Source organism: Drosophila elegans, unplaced genomic scaffold (genome assembly GCF_018152505.1).
Source record: "Drosophila elegans isolate 14027-0461.03 unplaced genomic scaffold, ASM1815250v1 contig_149, whole genome shotgun sequence".
NCBI classification, from domain to species: domain Eukaryota; kingdom Metazoa; phylum Arthropoda; class Insecta; order Diptera; family Drosophilidae; genus Drosophila; species Drosophila elegans.
In genome coordinates, this window is record NW_024545513.1 from 16,567,383 (window position 1) to 16,594,049 (window position 26,667).

General features: G+C 40.2%; 2 protein-coding genes across 2 annotated transcripts; one reads left to right on the forward strand and one right to left on the reverse strand.

The window, feature by feature from the left end:
• The first annotated feature begins 7,011 nt into the window (after positions 1-7,011).
• LOC108137716 lies at positions 7,012-26,239 on the forward strand. Its single transcript, XM_017259601.2, has 8 exons — positions 7,012-7,317; positions 8,485-8,593; positions 18,061-18,166; positions 22,490-22,643; positions 22,721-22,848; positions 22,931-23,078; positions 23,148-23,270; positions 23,850-26,239. The coding sequence occupies exons 3-8, from the start codon at positions 18,089-18,091 to the stop codon at positions 25,331-25,333; spliced, it is 2,115 nt and encodes a 704-aa protein (XP_017115090.1). The 5' UTR covers positions 7,012-7,317; positions 8,485-8,593; positions 18,061-18,088; the 3' UTR covers positions 25,334-26,239.
• LOC108137717 (farnesol dehydrogenase) lies at positions 18,820-19,834 on the reverse strand. The gene is made up of 2 exons (XM_017259602.2): positions 19,167-19,834; positions 18,820-19,089 (listed from the first exon to the last, which is right to left on the reverse strand). Exons 1-2 carry the CDS (start codon positions 19,740-19,742, stop codon positions 18,910-18,912), a joined length of 756 nt encoding a protein of 251 aa, XP_017115091.1. The 5' UTR covers positions 19,743-19,834; the 3' UTR covers positions 18,820-18,909.
• Positions 26,240-26,667: the final 428 nt, after the last annotated feature.

The window sequence follows — 26,667 nt, forward strand, 5'->3', positions numbered from 1 at the left end:
AAACTATTTTACAACAATAAGCATTTTAATGCCAAATCGATTGTTTAATCGCTTGCCATTTAATCTTTTTAATTTAATCGTTACAGTTTTTCCATAGGACAAAATGTGAAATGTCCAAAAACCATATGTTTATATTCAATCAAAATATTTAACGTTTTCAGGGACAGCCCTTAAAACTGGTTAGCGCAGAAAGAAGAAGAAGAAGTCCCCTTTCGAGTTACACCCAAATGGGTTATGGAATCGAGAACGACAACGAGAGCAGTCGCCTTGGAAATGGGAAATGGATTAGCTAAATGTTTGTGCCCATTCCTCCTCCAGTGGCGATGGATGTTGTCACCGAGGCAACAGGCACAAGTAGAAGTAGCTGCATTAACATTCCAGGCATTCGTCGCTGGGCGGAGGGGGGGAGGTGCAGGGGGGGTGCAGGGAGGTGGTCAAGGGGGGGTAGGGGTTTAGGGGGTCGGGAGAGACTAAACGCATTCCAAGTGCCGTCGCATCACCAACTTCAACTTCAACTGCTACTCAAGGAACTGGGTATTTCTAAAGTTAGCGGGGTATATTAGTCCCTTGTCCCTGAAGTTGTCCGCTTAAGAAAATTCCTGTTTTTTTTAGGAGATTTTCAAGCCTTGTCACTTAGCTACATCACTACCATACTCATACACCCCGAGTTTTAGTGAATTAAGAAGTGCCGAAGCACCAACATATGTATGTATGGGTTCCTGTCCGTTAATTTTTGTCCGCTTAAAAGAATATATTATGGCCTTTTGATATAAAAAAGATTTAGGGCTTTATTTTTTTTGCTTAGATAATTTTTTAGACTACAAATTAAAGATATGTTAAGCGCTTACAAAAATATATAGTTTTTTATTGTACAATGTCCGTTAAGCTTGCTTCCAAAAACATATATTTGCATTTAGATTAGAAAAAATCATATTTATTTTTTAAAGTAATAATTAGTAAACATTCGTTTATGTTTTACACTGTCTGCTTAATTCATTGTTAAAATTGGATACTATTTTTTATTATAAGGCATCAAGTAGTCGAGTTTCTCAAGCCTGATCTTGCCCACTTGTCGGCCAGTGATTTTGTGCGTCTTTTTGTTGTTGTTGTTATTGTTGTTGTTTGTATTTATTCAGCAAAACGGTATTTGCTCCGCCGGCTGGTCACAGTCTGCGCCTGCGTCTGCGTCTGCGTCTATGGCGGCACCTCCAACCCGCCGATCAGGTAGGAAATGGGCAACCGAGCAAGTGAACAGGTAACCAGGTAAGCAGGTAAGCAAGCTGGCCAAGCAACAAACCGTTGCCAATCATCTCACACACTTTGCCAGAAACCAAGCGAGGCCGAGACACTGGGGCAGTGTCATTGCGGATTCCTAACGCCGATTTCAACTGCAAGTCCAAGTCCAACTGCGATCCCAACTGCAAGTCCAAGCCTAAGACCAATTGCGATTACCTCCGCGCCAATCCCTCGACCCAAGTAACGTCGACGGATCGCCGGATCGCCGGATCGCTGGCCATTGATTGCCTAACTGCGCATTTTTCGACTTATATGGCATTGGCCAGATAACCACCTAACAACTGCCAGTCCCCAGTCTCCAGTGTTCAGTGCCCAGTCTTGAGTCCTCAGTCTTCAGTCTCCAGTCTTCAGTCTCTAGTCTTCAGTCTCTAGTCTCTGTTTCAACTTCAGCTTCGGTCCAGCGTCTGAGTGTCAGTCTCGTCTTCGTTCTGGTCCCAATGCCAGTTCCATTAGCCAACGGCATTGCCATTGCCATTGCCATTGCCATCTCGCCATCAGCGATCAGCCATCTGTGGGGGCTGGCTGGAAATCCAGTCCATAGCCCAACCAACGCACATAAACTTAGCTACCGCCCAACTTTGGAGGCGGCTCGGGGTCACCAGATTCCGATTTGCATGCTGACAAATTGAATACTTTAAGTTACTTAGAACTGAAGATAAAAGCCCGAACATATAGCTATAACTTAAATAGCTATGTTAGAATTCCACTTGTATTATCAGTAAAGTCCGGAAAGAGAAGAAGTCAAATTTAACTTGTATATTTCTAAATTACTATTTTTATAAGCGATGACGTGTTAATATGGTAATGATCCTTAGTTTGTTAGGAATCACTTAAGTGAGAGCCACCATCTCTCAATTTTAAGTAAGAATTAAGCCTACTCGCTAAAAAAAAGCCCTAAGTTAGATCCGACATCATAATAAACGTCCTTAATTTTAGTCACATACGGCTCTTATACGTTCTTATCGATTCGGGGTCACCAGCTCCTAATGTCAGATGACAAATTAACCAAAATGCAGCACGCGTCGGCAGGCGACCATTCATCGACCGGCCCACTAACCCATAATGCTGGCAAATTAGCATCAACATTAACTCAAAGGCGGTATCGCGTTCTCTAGTTGCAAAAAAAAAAAAGAAAAAAAACACTGTTAATAACAACAACACTTGCGATGATGGTGGTAATGGCGATGACAATGGAAGACTCTGTCTTCGGAGACAGCTTCATTTGCTTCTGGGTCACGATGGTTGCCGGTGTCGAATGACTAGGGCCGTAATTTGAGTCTCAGCTGGTGGGCACAAGTCAATCGACCAGGTGCGCGGATGGAACCAAGGGGTAAGGGGCAAGAGATCGGGGGACTGGGTGACAACGTGCCATGAAACAGAATCAGAGATAAACGCGCGCACGCCCAAATGGAGCAGCATCTGCCGGGAAGTGACAAAAATAGTTAAGTAGCCGACTTAGCCAAATTGGCACTGAGCGGCCAAGGAGGCAGGCTGCAGTACGAGGAATACACTGAACAAAATTGGTATTTTATCAAATTTTACTGAATTTATTAGAGAAGAAAATAATCACTATTGAGCCCGGCTTTTATTATTATTTAAATTTTTTTATAAGTTCTATTAAATGTTTTAAAATATAAAATCTTTAAGATGTCTTTTATCAATAGGATAGAAAAGAAAACCCAATGCTCTTAGTGTCGCCAAAAACAGTAGCAGTGATTTAATGCTATATCTTAGTTCAATATTTTGAATAAAAAGCTCAAGATATTTAACTTGCGTATTGAATTTAATAAAGATGCTTCAAAAACCTTATGTCTTACAATATTAGGACTAAAATTCGATCTTTACCAAAAACAATACACACTTCTCTCGGTGTCGCAGTATCTTAATGCAATATCTTATAATTAATAAGCTTGTTTATATTGCATTTATTTACGGTAATAAAAAGTTATCTCTTTTTAAAACAATAATAATTTTTCTCAGTGTCACCAAAAGCAGCAGCAGTAAGATCAAGATGGATATTGAGACAGCTTTAGGATTGCGTTGAGGAATGAAAATGATGGTGGCAAAAGGAGTGGCGAGGGGGGGGGGCAGCCTTTGAGGGGGTGGGGCAGGTGAAAAGGGAGGAAGTGGAGGCGAAGGAGACGCGGGGCGGACAAAGTGTGCCAATGCCTGTCTTAGAAACAGGCAGTGGCGATAGTTAACACGCCAAGTGGGAAGAAAGAACGAGCGACTGAGACGGAGATAGAGGCCAAATTCAAAAGTGGACTGCGCATGCGTGGAATGGGAATGAGAACGCGAACGGAGAATCAGAGAATCGGAGAATCGCAGAATCGCAGAGTAGCAGTTGGAGAGCTGGAACACAAACAACTTTGTTGCCTTGGCACTGGCACCCATGTTGAGCTAATGAAGCGGACCAAGCGGACCAAGCGGACCAAGCGAACCAAGCGGAGCCAGCGGTAGTGGTGGTGATGACTCGGTGGAGCTCTGAGCGACCAGGAGAACGCCCGCCAAGTCAAACGTTATTTAATCACAATCGCAATGGCCTCAGCGCAAACAACAACAGCAGTCTGGTCTGGTAGAAGTAGCGACAGGTGCTCCTGCTGCAGCGGTACAGAATCCAGAGGAATGCAGCAAAGTACAAAAAAAACACCGGTCCAAAGGCTCCAATAGAGTTTGCAACACCACAAAAATACCCTTTCATACTGATATACTAGCTTTTTTTTTCAATTTGTTCCTTAAAAGTATAATAGCCCAATACTTTTCTTACAATAAAATTATTGCCTCAAAATCTTTCATTTCTTTAGATAGTTTTGATAAATATCTGTTTACCAAAATATATAAACCAATATTATTGGGCTACTTTCAGTAATCAATCCAAGTCTTAAGAAATGTGTTTTTAAAACTTGTTAGGGAAAATTATGTATACGCCCATTATGGTAGGTTAAAGGGTTCCATTAAGTAAGTCAACTAAAATTATAGGTTGGGGATGTTTTAAAACCAATTCTTAAAAATCCAAACAAAAACGGTTGTTAAATAATGTATCAAGAAACAACCGCATTCAAATAAAGACTTTGTAATTAAGTTTGCTATTCATGACGCCATTAAACATAAACTACATATAACTTATTTAAGCATCATCTGTGGCAAGCAGACTTCTGGTTTAGTATATTCTTACACTTTCTTCTGCTGAAGACAGCATACCTTCGGCTCTTTAAATTAGAGGGTATTAAATAAAAACCCGATGTGGCAGTGGCAGTGGCAGTGGCGTGTGGAGTATGCAAGCGCGACGGCCAATCAATTCTCAGAAATGAAAACGCCGTCTTCGGTGGGTATTACCGTTGCTGTTGTTCTGCTTCTGCCTCTTCTGATTCTTCTGCTAGCTTTACTCATTTCTCCGCCTTGTTGTTGGCACAATTGTGCGATGCAACACAGCCACACAGCCACATAGCCACATAGCCACATAGCCACATAGCCACATAAACAGAAAAGAATGCGAAGAAATGCAAAATGCAAACACCACGAACCACAACACAACCACTTTCCAAATGCATTCATGATGTTTACCGTTTAAATGCGCCCAGTCTACAAAGAGAGAGAGAGAGAGAGAGAGATGCAGAAAGAGAAAGAGAGCGTGGACCAGCCTCTCTAACACTTACAACAAATGAGGAGAAAAGCAGCTTCAAAGAAGAAGAAGAAGAAGCTTGGAAACCGTTGCACATTGTGTATTGGTATGTGTGCATATGAGATGGCGAGCTTGCCAATTCCGATGTGCGTGCGAACGAGATGGAGCCAACGTGCGCCAGAGGAAACGGAATTGGAATTTTTTGTTTATTGCTCAAATCAGCTTTGATCAACTTCTGTTCCCATCTTGATTAGTTGTCAACGACGGGCGAAAACTGTTTAACCGTTATGAACCGGCAGATCATCGGTTCCCAGCACCAAAAAGTTAACCAGGTAACTTATGCACCTAACTTGCCCACCTGAAAAGTTGGCTACAATATAGTACGCCCAGCATGTGCAGCTTTTGCCAAATGCTTTTGAATGGTCCTAGGTACGAAGGGTATATTGATTAGAAGGTTGGGTTAGGTCTATCTGGTTTTCGTATGCAATGTTTTTCCATTTCTGAAACAGAATGTTATTATAAGTACATACATATGTATACATACATACGTACATATATTGTGTACATTCGGATGGTACGGAAAACCTTAATCTTATCTTAGAGATTTAGAAAAAATTAATTATCCGACTCGTTATGTCATTAGGAAGGCAACAGTACGTATGAGTGATAAACTGTAATGTGAGGCAAACCGCAGACTATAAAACTTTTTTTATACTATTGCAGATTATTATTAATTCAGTTAAAAGTTTTCAATGCAATGAAGGAGAAATTTCCGACCCTATAAAGTATATGTACATATTTTTGATCAGCATGACTAAAAGAGTCGATCTAGCCAAGTTGGAAATTATCCTTCACTGCGTCGCAAACGTTTAACTGAAATTATAATAACGTCAAGAAGGGTATACCTAGTATTCTTTATTAAAGTACTTTAAGTTTATAATAAAGATTTGTGGTTTTCCATTTAATTGATAATTTAAATTTACCGTTTAATATCGCAATACCAGATTTAAGTTAAAATGATAAATAATTAAATGTAAGGCCACTTTAAAGGGTATGCAATAAGTCGGAAATTTGTTGCACCTTTTTGAAACGATCGCGTTAAAAGTTCAAGTTCAAGTGCGCCAAGTGCGGCAGCGCTGCCAGCTTTTTTGTGTAGCGCGTCTCCTCCAGGAGCTTGATCTCCTGCAGATTGGGGGGGCGGCTAAATAGATTTTATTGGATTGCTATACTTTTTTATTGGTCGACTAATTGGCAGGCGATTGTATGTCATTAGGCCGCTTGATTAGCGGCAGCAACAACAAGTTCTGTCTCTGGCTGTTGAGCTGTGCTCATTTGCGCAGCTGCCAACGCAGGTGTAAAAAGCTCAACGCGCAGTCGCAGTCGCTGTCGACGCAGGCAGAGCTTACCTGTGTATTTGTCCATTTTACTCTGCCTTAAATTTCTTCTTCTTCGCCTGCTTCTTTGCTTCTCAGCACACTAAAAAAAAAACCCGAACGAGACTAGATTAGAAACGAGATACTTTTAGGTAATATTTATTTTTACATACTATTCTTCTTTTTAGTTTATGAGTAAGCAATATTAAAGAGATATATTTAACATTTGGAAGTTTTATAAGGTCAATAGTTTTTATTAGTTTAAAAATAATCATAAAATTTTGAAATTGATTATTTACGTTTTTACATTATCTACATATCAAACGAAGATGAACTTCCATAACTTAAGCCAGCATCTGTTTGCAAAATGAATTTTATAATGTGATTATTCTCTTCTAGAGAATCTTTGAGTTATGTATCTATTGATATATTATGAATATTTTTGGATATTCTATTTTCTATTTAATATATAATAAATCAAATGTGGTCTTAAGATAATAATATTGTTTGTATTAAATAGATATGGTCTAATATGGTATGAAAAAATATCAAAAAGAACATCATATCATATTGTTTTCTGTGTGTCTCTCTGCCTCTCTCTTCTTCGTTGCTGCTTCTTCTGCTGCTGCTGTTTCTTCTGCCTCTGCTGCTGCGGCTGCGGCTGCGGCTGCTGTTCCCGACAGTTACATTACGAGGCCAAAGAAAGTATCGCCTGGCTGGCTCGCGTATTTCGCGTTCGACACTCGCCGAGTCCACACGTGCTGCTGCTCCCGGTCGTGATCCGTGATCGTGTGATCGTGTGATCCGTGATCCCCAGTGTGCTCAACACACACCAAAAACCAACCAAAAAAAATAATATATATCTATATAATAAATAAATAATACGAAAAAACATCCAAGTGCCTACGAGTGTCAGTGCATATTTTTTTGTTGTTATTGCCGCTGCTGTTACCGTTACTTGCTTAAAAGCAAGACACCGAGAAAGAGAAAGAACGAGAAGAGAGTAAAGAAGAACCTTCCAGTGAAGTGAGTGTTGCTTCCACCAAAAACAACGAGATGTTTTTTTTTTTTTTTTTTTTTTTACTGCCAATTGAATTTTAATCTGTGTGAAAAAACAGCCAGGATTCGCCAATCCAGTATCCTTTTCTTTTCTTCTGCTTTTAGTAGAGCCAATTGAATTTTGTGTTCTGTGAAATCTTAAGTCTTTGGCTTCCTAGAGTCTTGATATTTTTCTTCTTTTTTCAGTTAAGTCTATGTTCCAGGATTATTCATTCCAGCAACCTATTATTTTCTTAGCTTCCAGTAGATCCCACTAAATTAAGAATACCCAATCTTAGTTTTTCCCGTTTCTTGGTCCCTTTCTGCTGCTTCGAGTGAAGATTGTAGAATTTGAAGCCTTGTAAAACATCCAGGATTTTTCATTTTTCAGCTTTTTATTGATTTTCATCTGCTACTAGTAAATATTTGAGTTCTATGAAACATCCAGTCTCTGCCTATCCAGCATCTGCTTCCTCCGCATCTTTATACGCTTCCAGTGGAGCCGACTAACCAGCTAGACAGCAAATGCAGCCGAGCATTTCATGCTTTCTAATTTTCCCAATTAGCACAAATGCGGCTGGCTTGTTGCCTCCGCTTCTTGCGCGCACCTCTTCTACTGATTCTTCTACTGATTCTTCTTTATCTCCGCCTGCAGAGTGTCTTCTCAGCCTGGCCAGAATCGAAATCAAAATCAAAGGTGTTGCATGCACTGCATTGGCGGCTTGCTGGCACTTTCAAAAGTTTTCACCCCGTGTGGAAAATATAACAATCATACATAATAATAATCATAACAATCAGAGAGAGAGAAAGACCCACAAAAAGTAGCAACGTCATCTGCCGGATCATAATTCCCACACACACCCAACAGGTGCACTATTTATTGACCGCCGCCTGTCCCCCTGAATCACATACACCTGTCAAATGGCAACTAATCACCAATCAGTCGCCATGAGCACGGACTTCTCTTGGACTCCAAGTCGAACTCGCCGCCGATGAATCTTCTTTATTTACGTTACGTGTTAGGCGGTCCGGTTCGCTTCAGTCCGTTCTGTTCTGTTCCGATTTCACTTCTGTCCTCTCTACTCTGTACACATTTTTATACCACCATTTTTGTTGTGCCTCACTCACACATTTTAATGCATTTTGCAAACGCAGACCAGGGATTTCGCACAAGCACGGAATTATAAGGAATCCACGGCAGACGAGATAGATCACGTATCACACACAGTTGTGTCTTGACCTTCGGAAAGATTACTCCTTATCGGTAAGTTAGAAACCACTATACATATGTTGCAATTAGGTAACTCATCATATATCCTCAAATCTCTGTAATTCGCAACTTTATATTAACCCTGTTTATTATTATCACCAAGAAAACGAATTGGAAATATTAAAATAGATAAGGCAACCAAAAGGGATATTATTATGAAATTATTTTTTATATGACCTAATTATGGATACAGCTAGTAGGTTTTTAAAAGGTTATAAGCAAAGTTTCCTTTTTAGAAGCAGGATTGAATTGTTTCAAGATTTTTCCATAAATTTTTCAAGCACAATTATATAAAAATAGTAATAGTAATAGTCGCTATTCATCGAATTAAAGCCGAGGAAAGGACAAGGAACAAAACCGTTTTAAGTCCGCAACGCACCTGACTTATCGAATTATTATTATTATTATTATTAACAAGCAAGATGATGGTCGATACAAGGCAGACAGATAACGAAAACAAGTTTATTAACATACTGTTTTGACACCTTTCCTGACCACATTCCCACCATTAAGCCGCAAGTGGCAATGGCAATGCGACAGCCTTTTGGAGGGGCTCATCCTCATCCTTCTTGCAGATTAAATGTTATGACAACTTTCGTCACCGCACTTTATTCATTAGTCTGCGAACGTCTGCGAAGAACACAGAGATAAATAGAACAGATCTCGCTGGCCAACAGATTGGCCAACTGGCCGGGCCAAGAAGTGAGTGGTAGCGGTGCTAATGCATTTGATTCGTTTTGGAGCAGCGCATTAAATGCACCGTTAACTACTACGAATTCTAATTAAGCTGATGCGACAATCCAAAGCACGCCGCTGTGGCACAATAAACTCAATTCCAGGAGGCCAGATTGGCAGCAGCAAAAGCAGCAAAAGCAGCAAACCAACACGCGACTTGGCCATAAATGCAATGCCAACTTGCGGGTCTCGTTGTCGTTGTCGTTGTCGTTGTCGATGCCGCATTGGCATTGGCATTGGCATCGGCATCGGTATCGGTACATTGGTATCGCTATGGGTATCGGTATTGGGCAACGGCAACTATTTTCATGGCGGTGTCTGTTTGCGCTGTACTATCTCTTTGTTTGGCCTCAAATGATTTGCTTTAGCTATTATTTCAATAAGCGGTTTTACCCTTTTTACTCACCTAAAGATACCCCTTGGATCCACCGTAAATTCATTCATTGCCTCGAATCCGAATTTCTGGCTCATCGATGACTCATAATTTATGAGCTTCGGCCGTGATCGACCCACTAAATTCTATTCCCAGTGCTGCCGATGCCTCTCTTTCACATCCCATTCGCGGATACATCGTAGCTACAGTTGAAACAGTAGTTACAGATACAGATACAAATGCAAGATACAGATACAGATACGAAGACGTGTACAATATGCAGATGCGGATACAGATAAAGCGCCGTCGACAAGCCTTTTCTTTCACAGAATGTTAATTTGTATACTTGTATACAGCCATCATCAAAGATACTTCGGACACTGGCCAAGATTTGGATATGGAAGGAGGGGGGGATGTTCGGCGTCTGGTTGTCTAACTGTTCTTTGCCTTTCTACAAACATTCCAATAATGAAATGGAAACTTTTCGTGGCATATTTCGGGCTTTAGCGCAACTATGCCCCAACCACTCGGAGTCTGGGTAAGAAAAGTGAGAGTACTGATTGACCTAATGGGGGTCATCAAGCTAAGATCTCTTATACAAACACTTTGGGAGGTTGCTATTGAGATTGAGCCTACACTTGAACACTAAAGATGTTCCATTAATAAGTGTTGTCTTCAACAAAACAAAATATGTAAGAGTTTCACTTCAGTTCAATAAAATAGCTGTCAAAAAGATGATTAACATCTTTTGGATAAATGTATCTGAAACCAGGATTTAATTTTTGAAGCAGAAAGTTAAACCTTGTCATTAGGTTTTTTTATTTTAAACGTAATCCAAAAGCTGTTTTTTTTTAAAGAGCAGAATTGTGTTAAACTTGTTTTACTTTAGCTAAAGTACTGTTGAAGTTTTGGAGTAAAAAGGTTTAAAGGCATTTCTTACTATAGAGGAAATAAATTATAATGTATATAAGACAGCATGAATGATCTTTAAAGGTTTAGTGAATGAGTTTAATTTAGTTTTTACATTGTTCGTTAACTTTAGATACATTTGTATTTTAACTTTCGTAAAGCAGTTTTTAAGGCTTAATTAACCATAAAGGCCAGAAAGTCTTTAAAAGCCCAGAGTCTTCTTGACACCAAGAGTGGCAAATGACTCAAGGGCACATGGCATATCGAGCATCTCTTGAACACTCTGTGGGCATAAACATGCCCAATAAAGTTGTTTAGAGTCTTCTTGGCTCAACTTGGGCTGTGCATCCGATGATAAGCAGCTGTTTGGACTTGGCTTTGGCTTTGGCTTTGGCTTTGGCACTGCCTTAGAGGCCGTGGATCCCAAACAGTCGCCTCATCAGCACCCCATCTTCGTTCCCGGCCAGCATTGTTTGCACTTGACTCTGATGGGAGTCGTACTTTTGGATGCCAAAGGTGGTGGTAATGGAGGCGGAGGTGGAAGCTCCGTTGGCAGTTGCAGTTGTCATGTTGACAACAGACTGCCAAACAAAAGTTTCACTGCAAATGGGTCTCCAAGCCATGATTCCCAGGCTCTGGGCCTGGCCCAAATTTGAATAGCTGCAACTGTCGTAGGACGGAATAGGAATGGTATGGTGAATGGGGAATGGTGAATGGGGAATGGTGAATGGGGAATGGTAAATGGGGGAATGGGGAAGGGGGAAATGGAGAATAGAGTCAGGGGCCGTTTGACACGTTCTCGGTCTTTGCCAGCGCCATTTGAACATTTCCAGCTGCAGAATAGCTGTTGACAACTGCTGCAACAACTGGGAAACGATGTCATCTTTGTCTGGCTCGGCTTATGAGGCACTAAGGCACTGAGGCACTGAGGCACTGAGGCCCCCTTTCACTTCACCCCTCTCAGCATTGTGCCTCCATGAGATTTACTGGCAAATTGTTGCCTGCTAGTCGGTTGAAATTTAATGTTCTGAAGCTATTAAGTCGCGACTGAGAGCGCCCAGACTGTTCACAGCTTGTTTGAAAACTTTAAGTTCGTAATGGATCTATGCATCGCATAAATTGGCTCCAGACTTTAATTGCTGCGCCAGTTCGTACCAGTCTAATTACACCGAATAAAATTGCATTTGGCGATTGTCCGCTGAAATGCTGCTGCTTCTGCTACTGCTGCTGCTGCTGCGGCCCGAAAAAATTAAATCGCTGGCCAAAAGTGGACAAACTTGCTTAAATAAAAAAAAAAAAAATAAAAAAAAGGTGGCTAGCTTGGAGGTGGCCTGGCTGGCTCTGGTTTGCAACCAGTTTAATTAAAAGAAAGTGAACCATTTAAAAATGTATTTTGATTTCGGCTTTGCTTTTCCCATAACCATTGGCCAAAGCCAAAGCCAAAGCTAAAGCCAAAGCATCATTATCATTATATCGTGATTATTGCGCTTTTCACTGGAGCTAAGCTAGTGGTCGAACAGAAGCTAAAAATATACCTACTCGGCGGTATACACATCTCATCAAACAAGACGAAAAAAAAAACAAAAAAAAAAAAACAAAAATGCTAAAGAAAATTTATAAACAGAAATGAAGCATGGACAGGTGATTTACCGTTTGCTTTTTGCACAGACCGTTATTTGATTCGAAAGTGGTTGTAGTCGGCGCCATCGGCATCGGTATTTTCAATCATCGGGATCCAACTCAAACTCAAACTCCAAATACATTTCCACTTCCATTTCCACATGGCATTTCCATTTCCATTTCCACAAGAAAAGTGAAAACTGAAACCGTAAGCAAAGTTCGGCATTGATCGTCATTTGATGCGACAATTTCATTTCGATTTTGATTTTGATTTCGATTTCGTTTGCTTTTCTTTAGTTTGGTTTCGTTTTGATTCGATTTTCTTTCGATTTGATTCGTTCGTTTTGTATTTGACTTAATGCATAGTTAATGAGTCAATGAATGGATCGGATTTGGTTGCTCTACATAAGGTGGGGATAGAGATGGAGATAGAGATGGAGATAGAGATGGAGATAGAGAGGGCCAATCCCGCAGAGCGTGTCGAGTTAACTTCTACTTTTCCGCTCTTCCGCTCGTCGCTTCTCCCGCCGCTGCAAGTGCGGTACTGTTAATTGCAGCGTCAGAAGTGGAAGAAGCGGCAGCGGCGGCGTCATTAATTAAGCGCCACTAGAGCGTGCAACACGCGGCCGAAAGCACCGTCGCACTTTCTTTGGCTTAGTTACTGAGTTTGCTAGTTAGTCGGGGCTTGTCTGTCTCCAAGCAGATCCCAGCCATGGGAAAGGTGCTACTTTTCAGTGCCAGATATTGCCAAAAAAAAAATATAAATTCCCCAAAGAGATGTGCCTTTGAAAAATACTCTATATTATTATTATTATTATTATATTATTTCTTATGTATTTTTCGGGTGTTATCCAGACAATCCTGAAAATAAACCATTTCTTACCTTTGTTTTTTAGTTATTTAGTTAGTTAGTCATGGGATTTTTATCCGTGTTCCTGTCTTCAAATAAATCCCAACCATGGAAAAAACTTTACCAGGTACTGCCAAGAACATAGATACATCGGAGACTAATACCTTATTCCATAGACTTGGGATAATATTCACGAATTTTAGGAGACATTGTTCTATGTATATAATATTGAGGTCAACGGAATGTATTCATTTTTAACACTGTCCCAAAGAAATTCCCATAAAGATAAAATCTTGTTAGGATAATATGGAACCATTGTATCAGAATAAAAATAAAACATTTCAAAATAACATGACATATTCTTAAAAATCAATTTTCCAGGAGGTTAAATGTAATTATTATTTCAATATCAGTATATATTATTGCATATATCAGGATATATTATATAGGATATATTATATCAGGATATATTATTGCACGAGGTAGACTTAAAGACTAAACCTTTTTTACACATGTATATCGCCGGTTAAATTAATTTAGTTTTTACATTATCTCAAAGAAATATTCTTTAAAAGAAGACCTAGTAAAAATCATAGTTCATACTTGTGACAGGGAACAGTATTTTTGGGAACTATTCTTAATCAAAAACATTTCTTACCCGTTTAAATAAATATTTTGGTTATTCCTGAACATGCCTACTTAGGGTATATGGAATCAGTGAGTTAAAAGTATCAATCTTGCCCCTAAATATATACGTTAATTAATAATAATAATTAATTTAATAAAACATGGTAGCTTACAACTAAAATTGTTATTTATCTAAGAAGTTTTCAAACAATTATTATTATTTATTTCGTAAAAACTTAGTTAATTTAGTTTAACGGGCAAAATAAAAATATACAAAATAGGTGGTTATAAATGTTACCTATAGAGATAATGCTCTAAGATTTATAAAAACTATTAAAAAGTACTGTGAATAGGTGAATAGATATATATACCTATGCACCCAGATACACACATTAAATCTCTTAATTGGACGCCCACCGCTGGCGCCACCGCCACATGCAAATCGGCACCTGAGTTACAGTTAGTCTAGCCGCTGTCTGGGTCTTTGGTTTTAGGCGCTACCTACCAATTTCTTCCCCAATTCCCCAATTCTCCAAATCCGACCAGTTTTCACTCTTAGACTCTTCGTAGACGACGAAAGGCGAAAAAAAGAGCTCACAATAAAGAAAAGGGGAGAAATTAATTGGCTCCGAATTAAAGACAAATAAGCATATCGGCCGTCTACCGTTTACCGTTGGGCCATTTACGATGATACATAGAGTCGGTCGTGTCTTTTCATTTACAGTTCTGCGAGAGAATCTCCGCTGACCGCATTTTTGCGCTTGAATCGCAAAGGCTTGTCCATCATAAACACCTATGTTCATATATGTATGTATCTTTTTGTGCATTCGAATCTCAAAACTGAATCTGAATCTGAATCTGAGTCCAAGCTCGAATTCGAATTCGAATTCGCTTTGTTTCCGATTTCATTTTCACCTGCTGAAAACAGCAGCGCACCTGGGTAAAAGTGAGCATACAAATCGGACAATGAAAAGGAGGCAAGAAATGAGATTTTATTATTATTACTCTAGTCAGTGTTGTGGGCTTGACTTGACTTGACTGACTTGACTGACTTGACTGACTGACTGACTGATTGATTGATTGATTGCCGGCGTCTCTTTAATTGCTGGTCGATCGATCTGGTGAGCAGGGAAAGCGCCGCAGCAGCCAACGCACAATCGACCGGGTAAATATTTATCGGATTTATTTGGGACCGTGTGCGAAAGAATTGAACAAATTGGAAAGTTTGCAGTGAAATTTTCGGCCATTTAGCCTGAGAACTGTTTGTCTGTGCTAATCAAAAGCTATCAAAAATTAATCAGCAGGTTTCAGATTTTTACTTTTAATTTCTGCATTTAAATTACTCACTCTATCGTTATTACTATTGTTTTTCAAAGCTTACTGCGGAGCATTTAATAAGCATTAAGTTCGATTTCAAGATTTTTACAAAGAAAATAAACGTTGCAATTATTGATTTGATAGTCACAAGACAACAATTCATTTTTACCAATAAATAATTGATTATTTTTCGTTTTCTCCCTCAAAATCAAACGCCAATTATCAATAACAAATTGTTTCTGAGTAATTAAAACGTTAAAAGCTTGAACTAAAAATAAATAGTATACTTTCTTAATACACAAAATACAAGTTTAGAAGTTAGCTTGCTTTAGACTAATATTTTCAAAAATATGTAGTATAGGCTTATTTTTTGGGTTATAATACCAACATATAGATTTTTTAGCTTAAGCTTTTACCATGTCAATTTTTCCCATTAAATTGAATTTCTTTGAGTGTTAAATTTCCAAACACCTGCCATCTCATAGTTTTTGATGTCTCAATTAATTGGGCGAGTGGAGAATTTGTTTGACAGTGGGTCGCCCAACGGGCCGTGTCCGATTTTCGCCCCATGACACATGGTCAGCAGAGTCATGTCCACATCTTAGCCTCCATCTTCATCTCCCATCTCCATCTCCCATCTCCACCACCACCGTCGACATCGATCTCAGGCACCTCAATTTGCCATGTTGAAATGGCGCCCCCGGGGTTCCCGTGATCAAATGCATCGGACAGATGCAGACAGACATCGACGAGAGTGGAGTCTCGAGTGGAGTCTCGAGTGCAGGTTCCCCGGGTTCCGATTCAAATTCTGGGGTCCAAGTTCGCGTTCGCGTTCGCGAGGATCAGGTCCGGGGAAATTGGCCGCCCGGCCGTTTATTAAATTTCAATTTGTTTATGGCTTCTTTTCGTGGCCGCACATTTGCGGCCATTTCACGTGGCCGACCAATTTTCGGCCAGTCCGTTGGCCGGCGGGCGTCAGGTTAAGTGCGATCTGGCCCCGGATGCGAGCAGAGCGCTAATGACGAGCATCGACATCTTTATTACCCCGACGGGCTCGTTCGAGCAGCTCAAAAAAACCCAAAAAACCCAAAAAAAAAAACCAACAACAAAAATAAAATAAAATAACACAAGAAAGGACGCTGAATTCGGCGAGTAAAAGTTTATATACCCTTGCAGCTATTATTAAAATAAAAAAATTCCATAAAACAACTATATTTTAAAACAATGCATTTTTCAATCGTTCCTGTGGCAGCTTAATAATTTTAATCAAATTAAAAACGTAAATCTCAAATCGTGAACTATTACGAGGAATAATTGTTTAAATTTTCAATCAATGAAGTTGTAAAATTTTTTAATTTATTTTTTCGATTGTTACTATGGGAGCTTTATATTCTAACTGCAATTATGCTCCTGTTGTTGCTGATCAACTGATCAGCTATATATTTTATATTGTTGAAAATGTCTCCTGTAACAACCTTTGCAAGGGTATAAAAAACCAAAAAAAAAAAACGTACATGCCTTAACAATTGATATTTAACATATGAATTGGTCGGAGGACGACAACGATGATGATAAAGACGATGACGATGTGACCGCGCCCACTCTGTGTTCTTGTGCCGCCCCACAAAAAAAGAAATTTAGAGAATTTCCAAAAGGGTGTGAGATGCAAAGTAGAAGCTCCAGAAGAAAGGAGAAAAAGGCAAAGAATTTGGGTTAAGAATTCGGTGATAAAAGTGTCTGCTACTGGGCTGTATATTTAAGTCATGTGAAATTACTTAATGACACTTGAAGCTTTATTTACATTTTGTGTATACAATAAATTTAATTATCAAACAATAAATTTCTAATAAATTCCTTTGATTCAAAACTATTTTAAAATAAAGTTTTAAAGATATTTAAGTATTGATGCAAGCAAATAATGATAATGATTTTGAAGTGAGTTGAAACTTTGATGTAGAAGCGACAGTAAACATGCATATAATCTTAGTTTACAACTATCTTTTTAAATGCCTCCAACCATCGATTAACAAGGCAATCGATTGCAATGGGATTAGGGGATCAGTCAATCTTTCAGTGAAATTGCTGCAATTTTCGTGGCTCCGTTCACTGCGGATCACGACTTTCGCTCCTTCAACCTGTGGCCGTGATTGACCGAAACGAATTCGTGTCGAATTCAAATCGAAATCGCACTTCCTTGCTCTGGTGAACTGTCGATATAAACCCTAACCTGTTGCAATTGAAGACCCTTAAGCAATGGAATAATATATACAACGAAAAGGTCAAATAAATTGTGAAATTTTTCTCATTTTGTCCTCAGTTTATTGTACAAATTAGATCGCTTATGAGTTTGCAATTAATTGAATACATGGAATGTAATGTTGATTGGCTTGAATGGATGTAGAATAACACATGTCGGCACAGTGGAGTGAAAGCGTTTAAATTAGCTATGTTGATTGGGGAGGCCAATATCTAATTTCTACTTTCCACAATTGTGCTACAACAATTAAATGCAATTTAAATTGTGTGGAAACAAACCAGGTACTGTGCCAAACAAAACATTGTTAGATTTGTATTTTGTTTGCCATGTTCATTGCCCACTGTTTTGGCCGATGACTCAGCAGTCCAGTGAAAAACAGAAAGGAACGCTTTAGTCAAGTGCCACGACTATAAGATACCCGTTACTCAGCTAACCAATTTTAAAACTATGATACCAGAAAATAAACGAGTTTTAAAAAGTAAAGATTTTGCTAATAACTTCGTAAATAATGGATAGATTTGAAACATTTTTGTGTGTGTCTCGAAAGACATGAAAAGGTTTCCTTCTACCTGTTGCTTACTTTTCAACGAAAACAATATACCCTTTTAATCTGCGAGTAAAGGGTATATAAATAAACCAGATAAGACCCCACCGGTATTCTCCATTTTAATTGCCTGATGTGAATTCTAATACGCATACCATTGAGGTAGTCCCATAACATAAACCAAAAGAAAACCCGAACTAACTTAATGCTTTGTCTCGCCTTCTTTCAGATCCGATCGCCACGCCCACAGCGCCATCATGTGGAGCCCACAGAAAGGCCCTACACGGCTGTGGGACCTTAGGTTTAGTAGCTGTATATTTATCTTACACTTAATGGTAAGTAGGCACAACCATACTCTTAAGTCAGACAAAAATATAAGTGCAACTATATCTTATCAACTGCAATTCGACATTAATTGTAAACAAATGTTTCGATCTAAAAAAACAAAGCAATTTGAATTTGTCAAAGTGGTTAGTGATATTGCATGGTCATGAAAATCTGATTTGTTATGAAACTCAAGAGGTTTCCTTATTGTACTTTTACTAAAAACTATCACAATAAGAAAAACACAAGTTAAGAAAAAGATAATTTCTAGGATTGTATAATTAATTGATATCTAGAAAGTTTTAATTACAATGAAAAAATTCTTATAAAAACTTTTAAAGTTTAGCAACAATTCAATGAACTATGAGATGAATTATTTTAAAGGAATTTAAAGTGATATCTTGATTGTACTTTTGTTAAATACTATAACAAAACTGAGAGAAATATATATTGATAAATTTCCTTCAATATATCTCCAAATTCTTATAAAAACGATATTGTTTAGAAACAACCTAAGTAATTACAATTACAAGGCAAATAATTTAATACATATATAAATAATTTGTTGGATTATCAGAATTTTTATAAAAACTTTGTTGTTTGGTTACATTTTAATAATTTACTAGATCATATCCCAATAGTACCCCCACTTGAAAGATTTTTCTTTTTGTAGACACTCATCAAATACGTATAATATTATAATTTGGTAGAAAAGGTGGCGTTAAAACTACGAATACAGTCAGAAACTGGGCATCTAGATGGTCTCGCCGATGGGCTTAATGATCAGCTCGTGGATCTGGACATTTGGTGGGGTTTGGATGCAGTAGCTGACGGCATCGGCCACATCCTCGGATCGCAGCATGGGCAGGTCGGGGAAATGGACGAGGGCCTCCTTGTCGACGATCTCGGTGTCCACGGCGCCGGGACTGATGCTCTGCAAATGGGAATTGTTAATGGGAATTGTTAATGGGCCATCCTAAAAAGAGAGGCGATTAATCAGTGTCCCATTACCGTGATCTTGGTCTTTGTCTTGCTGTTCTGGAACTCCTGGCGCAGGACCTCGGTGAGAGCGGTGATGGCATGCTTGGATGGTGAGTACATGCCCATGGTGAAGCCGGGAATGTTGGGCACCCGATGTCCGGCCACACTGTTCACGATCAGCACATGACCGTCGTCGACATTGCGCTTTTGCAGCGACTTGAAGGCCTCACGGGTGCACCACGAAACGCCCAGGACATTGGTGTCCAAAATGGCACGCAGATCCGCCGCATTGCCCTCCTTGGTGATGCCCACGCCGGCACGAACGATGCCCGCGTTATTGACCAGGACATCGGCTCCGCCCAGTGTGGCATCGATCCAGGCGAAGGTGTCGATCACCTCCTGCTCCTGGCTCACATCGCACTTGCGGCCGTGGAAGCGACCGACCTGATCCGCCGGCAGTGATGCCTTCAACTGGCTGAGTCGTTCCTCGCGACGTGCCAGACCCACGACGACCAGGCCCTTGGCCACCAAATCCTTGCAGCAGGCAGCTCCGATTCCCGAGCTGGCTCCCGTGACGACGGCAACGCGATTCAGCCAACGATCCATAGTTGTTTTTGATTTTGTTTTTATTTTTCGCGTTGAAAAATGGGTCGACTGGTGTGCGATGGCGCGATCTGATCTACAATTGCTTTTTTTTCTGCCGACCCACTTGCATTTATAGGTCCCCCAACCAAAATACCGACCTGTTCTGAACCGATTTAGATTCGTATTCGGATTCGGATTCGGATTCCGATTGCGAATACTCTATTTCACCACACGACTCGGTCGATGAGAAACAACGTTCTCGGCAGCCGGCATTCTGGAGTGTATAGTAGTAGCGTAACCGTGACTCGGCACAAAGCTTTCCCATTTGATCACTTCATTCTAGAATATTATTAAACGTACACTGGTAAAAAAAAAAAACATAGTTAACCCTACTGCTTTATACTTAAAAACAATTGCTTGTTTTGATTTTAATCCATTGCAGTTTTTAGCTATTTTATTTTAAATATGCAAATATAAAAATGTTTTTTTCTGTATAAATTTAAATATATAAAAATGTAATTTTAAAGTGAAACTTTATTTAACTTAAGTAAAATGCTGTTAAATTTTAAATCGAATATTTTTCCCATTAATTTATATACTTTATATTTTAATCATGCTATTTAGTATGCACTTCATAAACATTATTTAATATGAAATTTACAACTTGGCATTCAATAGCCAGATATTTATTTTTACCATTCAATTTTTTTGTATCAGTGTAGTGTCGCAGCTGCGATAAACATTTTCATGACAATGGGAATGGGCATGAGTGGGAATTCATTGTGGGTCAGCACATTTGTTTGGGGGCTTCTAAACATTCACCAAGTAAAAGATTGTGACGCGGACAGGCAAATTTTCTCATATTATAATAAGTAAATATTTATATTTTTAGTTGTTTAAATTGATTTTAAACGCTATACCTTCACATGTTTGTTTTGCCGATTAGATAGACATTATAGCAAGTAAATAAACCAGTTTTTAGACCAAACAAAAACATTCGAATGTGATCAAGCTTAAAACGAAACTAACAGCTAGTTATAGATAATTTTGATATTGACTTGTTTCGGTGTAAGTTTTCCAATTAAAGAAATGTGATTAAGACTAAGACATATCTTTAACCGATTTCTGTGTATATATAATTTATAATTATAATATTGTTTACCAAAAATGAAAAATCTCATCGACATAAATCAAAAAGTGAATAAAAAGATACACATTACTTATGGACCAATATAACGTATACGTAGTGTGGTCGAACTTGCATGAACATTTTGGGAAAAATCAAGAAGTTTTCGCCTATTGACTCAGCAATTATCGCTCACACGTAGATTTGCAATACATGCAATGAATTTTTTGTTATATATAAGTTATATTTTATATAATTATTTATAATACCAAGAAAAAGATGATGAAAATCGTTTAAATAATTTGTAATTAGCAAATACTATTAGATGTTTGACAAGCACATGCTTGATCAAGATGTAAAACAATTACAATTTATCTGCATAAACTAATTTATTCAGTAAGCTAACTGGAAGATCTGGCTTCGATCCATTCGCTTCTTGATTTCCATTCTCGTCTGTTGCGACGACGCCAGACAATGTGGCACCAACAGGTCGGATACTGGATACTGGATACTGGATACTGGATGCTGGATACTGGCTACTATATATACATATAGAGTATACTATGCTATATCCACTTGGGCAGGTGGCTCGTCCAGTTGGGCAACTTTTACTGCGGGGGTTGCGGGTCGGTATGGGGGAAAATGCAAATTCCTTTTGGGGGAAGGGTGGGAAGGGGGGGGAAGGGGGGTGGTACAGAAAACCCAATCAGACTCCCCTCAATTTGAACAGAACCAAACCGAACCGAACCGAACCGAACCGAACCGAAGCTTGATCTATGCGGCATGTGGCAAGGCAGTTTGGGGCAGGTATCGGTATGCAAATATGCAAATGTCAGGTGCAAACAAGCGCCCCAACTCCCCAACTCCCCAACTTGGCCTCCCGATCCGAATGCCTCCCTTTGGAGCAGATACCAGTTGCTCCCAAGCAAACGGATGCAGGCCAAGTGGAATTCGCTTTCCCATTTCGATTGGCCTTCATTGGCCATCGGATTGGGGGGACCATAGACCCCGAAGACTGGAGACTGGAGACTGAAGACTGGAGACTGAAGACCACGAAGACTGGAGAGACTGGAGAGACTGGATTGCCGTTTCGTTTTTATTGGTAACACGTTTGTCAGGTGCCAGGTGCAAGGTGCCAGGTGCCAGTGGAACCGTTAGGAGCCCACCCACATGGCTGGCCATTGATTTTCAGGATGGGTCTGGGATGGAAGAGATCGAGATCGAGATACTATTGCTTATGAAACCCCTTAGTACAATCATCAAAGCCACAAATGAAATCTTCCAATAGTTGTATTACTTATTTTTGATTTAAAGCCGTAGTTATTTTTTTTATATATACTTACATAAATGTTAATTTTTTTTTGTAATGATAAGTGAAGTTATCTTTTAGTCAATCGACCGCTTAGATTTGAAGTAAATCCAAGATGCGACTTTATGCGAAAACACACAAAAAGAGCAACGAAGCTTAAACGTACATGCATTTTTCACCAGGTTGCCAATCTAGATCGAAATTAGGAAATATAGATTCACAATTATATTTTTTGGATAGAAAACTTATAAAACGGTTCAATACTTAAAGAAATAGTTATTCAATTTACTGGCATTACCTAATTGCCCAACTCTTAATCTATTCCAATTGCAGTTTAGTTTAGTCATAGCTGGTAATGAACTGTGGCCCATGGAGCGGCCAGACGGAATGCCGAATATCGTTTCGCTGGAGGTGATGTGCGGCAAGGATCACATGGATGTCCACCTCACCTTTTCGCATCCCTTCGAGGGCATTGTCAGCTCCAAAGGTGGGCCATCATCTTTCGTTGCGTATATTTGTTATGTAAATCCAGTTGTAATTAATGTGTTCTTATTACCACTCAAGGACAACACAGCGATCCGCGCTGCGTTTACGTGCCGCCCTCGACGGGCAAAACGTTCTTCTCCTTCCGCATCTCGTACTCCCGATGCGGCACCAAGCCGGATCTCAACGGACAGTTCTACGAGAATACGGTGAGTCACGGCTGGCTACCTCTATGGACTGACTATGCACCATGCGAAGATTGTGTGTCATTCAATCCGATGTCTTTAACAGGTGGTGGTGCAGTATGACAAGGATCTGCTGGAAGTTTGGGACGAGGCGAAACGACTGCGCTGCGAGTGGTTTAATGACTACGAGAAGACCGCCTCCAAGCCGCCGATGGTGATTGCCGATCTCGATGTTATTCAGCTCGATTTCCGAGGTAATTGCTCATTTAACTAACCGAGATTAGAGGATATGTTAATCGGTTGTTGTTGTTGCTATCTCACAGGTGACAACGTTGACTGTTGGATGGAGATTCAGCATGGCAAGGGTCCTTGGGCGCCACCGGTAAGTGGTATTGTACCACTTGGATCCACTTTGACCCTTGTGGTGGCCATCAACGATTATAGAGGTGAGTTTCGGTGTCTTTTCAGATCTCTGTAGAGCTCTCTACATCTCTTTAGATCTTCTTTGATCTCCTTAGATCTTTTTTTTTAGATATTTATGGATCTTCATAGATCTTCTTAGATCTCCTTAGATCTTTATTAAACCTTTTTAGATCTTCTGAGATCTTCTTAGGTCTCTATAGATTTCCTTAGATCTCTTTAGATCTTTTTAGATCTCCATAGATGTCCTTAAATCTTCTTAAATCTCTTTAGATTCTTTAGTTCTGCTTAGATTTTTTTAGATCTCCTTGAATCTACTTTGACATCCTTAGATCTTCTTAGATTATCTTGGATTTTTTGGATCTCCATAGATTTCCTTAGATCAACTTAGATCTCCCTAGATCTTCTGAGATCGCCTTAGATCTCTTAAGATATCTTTAGATATTTTCTATCAGTGTGAGTAAACTAAGTAGCCCCAAATGTCGATGAATATGTCTGAAACGCTGTTCATCCTGTGCGTGTATCGGCAGAGCGTTGGCAGAGCGCTCCAATGCCCACAAGATAGACCATACCAATATCTAATCACTCCCCCATTGCCATTCCAGGTGAGTTCGACATGCGTGTAAAGTCCTGCGTGGCCTCCGATGGATCTGGCCATGTGATCAATCTGTCGGATGAATTTGGCTGCGTGCTGCGACCCAAGATGATCTCACGCTTCCTGAAGGCCCGTGCTCCCGACGAGAGGGCCACCGTGATCACCTACGCCTTCTTCCACGCCTTCAAGTTCCCCGACGCGCTGAGTGTGCACATCAAGTGCAAGGTGGAGATCTGTCGCCATGGCTGCCTCGATCACTGCCAGAATACGGGCGTGGGCGGAGGAGGAGGCGCATCCGGAGAGTCGCTGGGTCTGGGCCTCGGACTGGGTCTGACCAATGCCAACGAGCGCAAGGATGTGCACATGTCGGATGCGATGGGCAGCAGCAGCAGCAACGATCTGCTCAGAGATCTGTCCCTGCCACCAGGCGGTGGACAGCATGGCATGGGCATGGGTATGGGTATGGGCATGGGTCCGGATCACGACATCTTCTATGAGGACATTATCCACGATCACAAGCAGACGCTCAACGGAGGCGGCGGCGGCGGCGGTGGCGGAGTATCTCCAAATGGCGGTGACTATGGCCACGAGAAGAGTGTGCACCTCAAGCCGCGGCCGGTGCACGAAGAGCAGGAGGAGGCCGATCTCTCCGATCTGTTTGGCGACGAGGACTTGGCCGATTTGGACATGGAGGGCGGCGAGGGCGAGCGGTATTTGGGCCTAAAGAAGAGTGGCAAATTTCCACATGGTCCGCGGCAATTGGAGGCCCAAAAGCGCATGGGTGTACCGATGGCGGGTCCACGCTCCCTGGAGCCCCGCACGAACGAGGATGAGGATGTGCCGCGACCCGTGTACAGGCCACAGGCGGAGGCTTTGAAGAAGCCACGCGAAGATCACATCGATTTCGACAAGGAAGAGGAGAAGGAGACGGAGACGGAGAAGGTAAAGGAAAAGGAACACGAAAAGGCTGAGGAGCAGGGGAAAAAGGAAGAGGAGAATCAGGCTGGAAAAGGAGATGGAGAAGGTAGCTCCTCGAAGAGCCGTCGCCGTAGATCCCTGGTCATATCCGATCGCAAGGTACGCAGTGCCGACGTGGGCGTCAGCGGTCTGTACGATGTCATATCCGAGGCGGATCTGGCCTTCTCACCGGACTCCAAACAGGAGGCGGTCACCGTCTTCCAGGGCAAAATCAGCGAGGAGGTGGTCTATGGCATTTGCATGCCGGTGCCCGGCTTCAGCATCCTCTTCATCGTTGTAATCTCGGCGACAATTGTGTCCGCCCTGGTGGCCGGCTCCCTGCTCTACCGCTATCAGCTGCAAAAGGAGGCGCTGGACAAGCAGACGCCGTTGCCGGTGACCGGGACACTGGCCTCCTGGATGACCCTGCGACTCTTCCGCCTGCGACACATGCAACAGCAACAGCAGCAGCAACAACAGCAGCAACAGCAACAGCAAGTGAGGCAGCCGACTTCAGGACACGAAACGGTTCAGTGATCAGTAATCAGCGATCAGCGATTAGTGATCAGTAATTATGATCAAAATCGAGTAGCGAAATCGGAATCGACATCGAAATGGACATCGAAATCAAAATCGAAATGGAAATTAAAATCAAATCACGTTGCCCACGTCTATATGCCTTCCATTATTATTTTTTTATTACGATTATTGTTTTTTTTTTTTTTTGTAATCGGGTTGTTTGTTCAGGATCCAGACAAAGAGATATGGCGCAGATATCAGATATCAGAGATCGGGCAACAATGCAATACTCGAACTGCTCGTTTCGGTGCTGAACGTTCTACAATATTTTTTTTTTTGTGTTTTGTTTTTTGGGTGCATTTAGTCGTAAAATTGCATAGAGAAAATAATAGAAAAGGTTAAAGGAAAAGGAAAAGGAAACGTAAAAGTAAAAGTAAACAAAGAGAGAGATACACAAATACAATGAAGACTCCGGACAGGTGCTCCAGATTTAAGGAGTTTGGATGTCATATCGCATCCGTTAGGCGTAAGGGAACTTATTTATTTATATTTATATTTATATATATCTATTAACTATACGTACGAGATTTAGCTGTAAGCCGAGCGGTATGGAAATTTTAAATGTAATATTTTTTCGGCACTTGTTTTGTTTTTTTTTCTGTGTTCTTTTCGGCATCCAAAACTTATTTAGGGACAAATTTAGTTAAATTCTATAGCTTATTGAATCGCTTAGAAAATTGTCATGCTCACACATACAAACACAGACTTACTCACGCACACATTAAAACTGATAACCATTTTCCATTAAAAAAAATCAAGAAAAGCTAAATGCAATTTCTTGCATGCATATTACAATTTAAGTGCAAATTTTGTAACTGAAAAATTGACAATTGAATAAAATCTAGTTAAGTTGAAAATATTAAAGTCTGCTTGTTCTTATTTATTGTGTTCAGCATTACCTGCAGGAACCCGATTTGAAAGCTGTTTTGCCTAAAACTTTACATTTTAATTGAAAAACTACATATCTTAGCCCTTATGAAACTTATTTTAAGCAACCAACTTCTCAAAGACAAAACACTGTTATACACCTTCCATAGTATAAGTTTAGAAAATTTGTCTACTTTTTCGAAAATTTAGAATAAGGGTTACATCATAAAATGTACAAAAAATCGAAACGAAACTGCAAACCAAGATTTAAAAGGAGATTTTTAGAAACTAAAGCCACAAGATTTAAAAGATATGCCACATTTCAAAAATTTAGAAAGGGGTTACATCATAAAAATGACGAAAATTCGAAACGAAACAACAAACCAAAATTTAAATGCAGATTTTTAGAGGCTTTCGCCACAAGA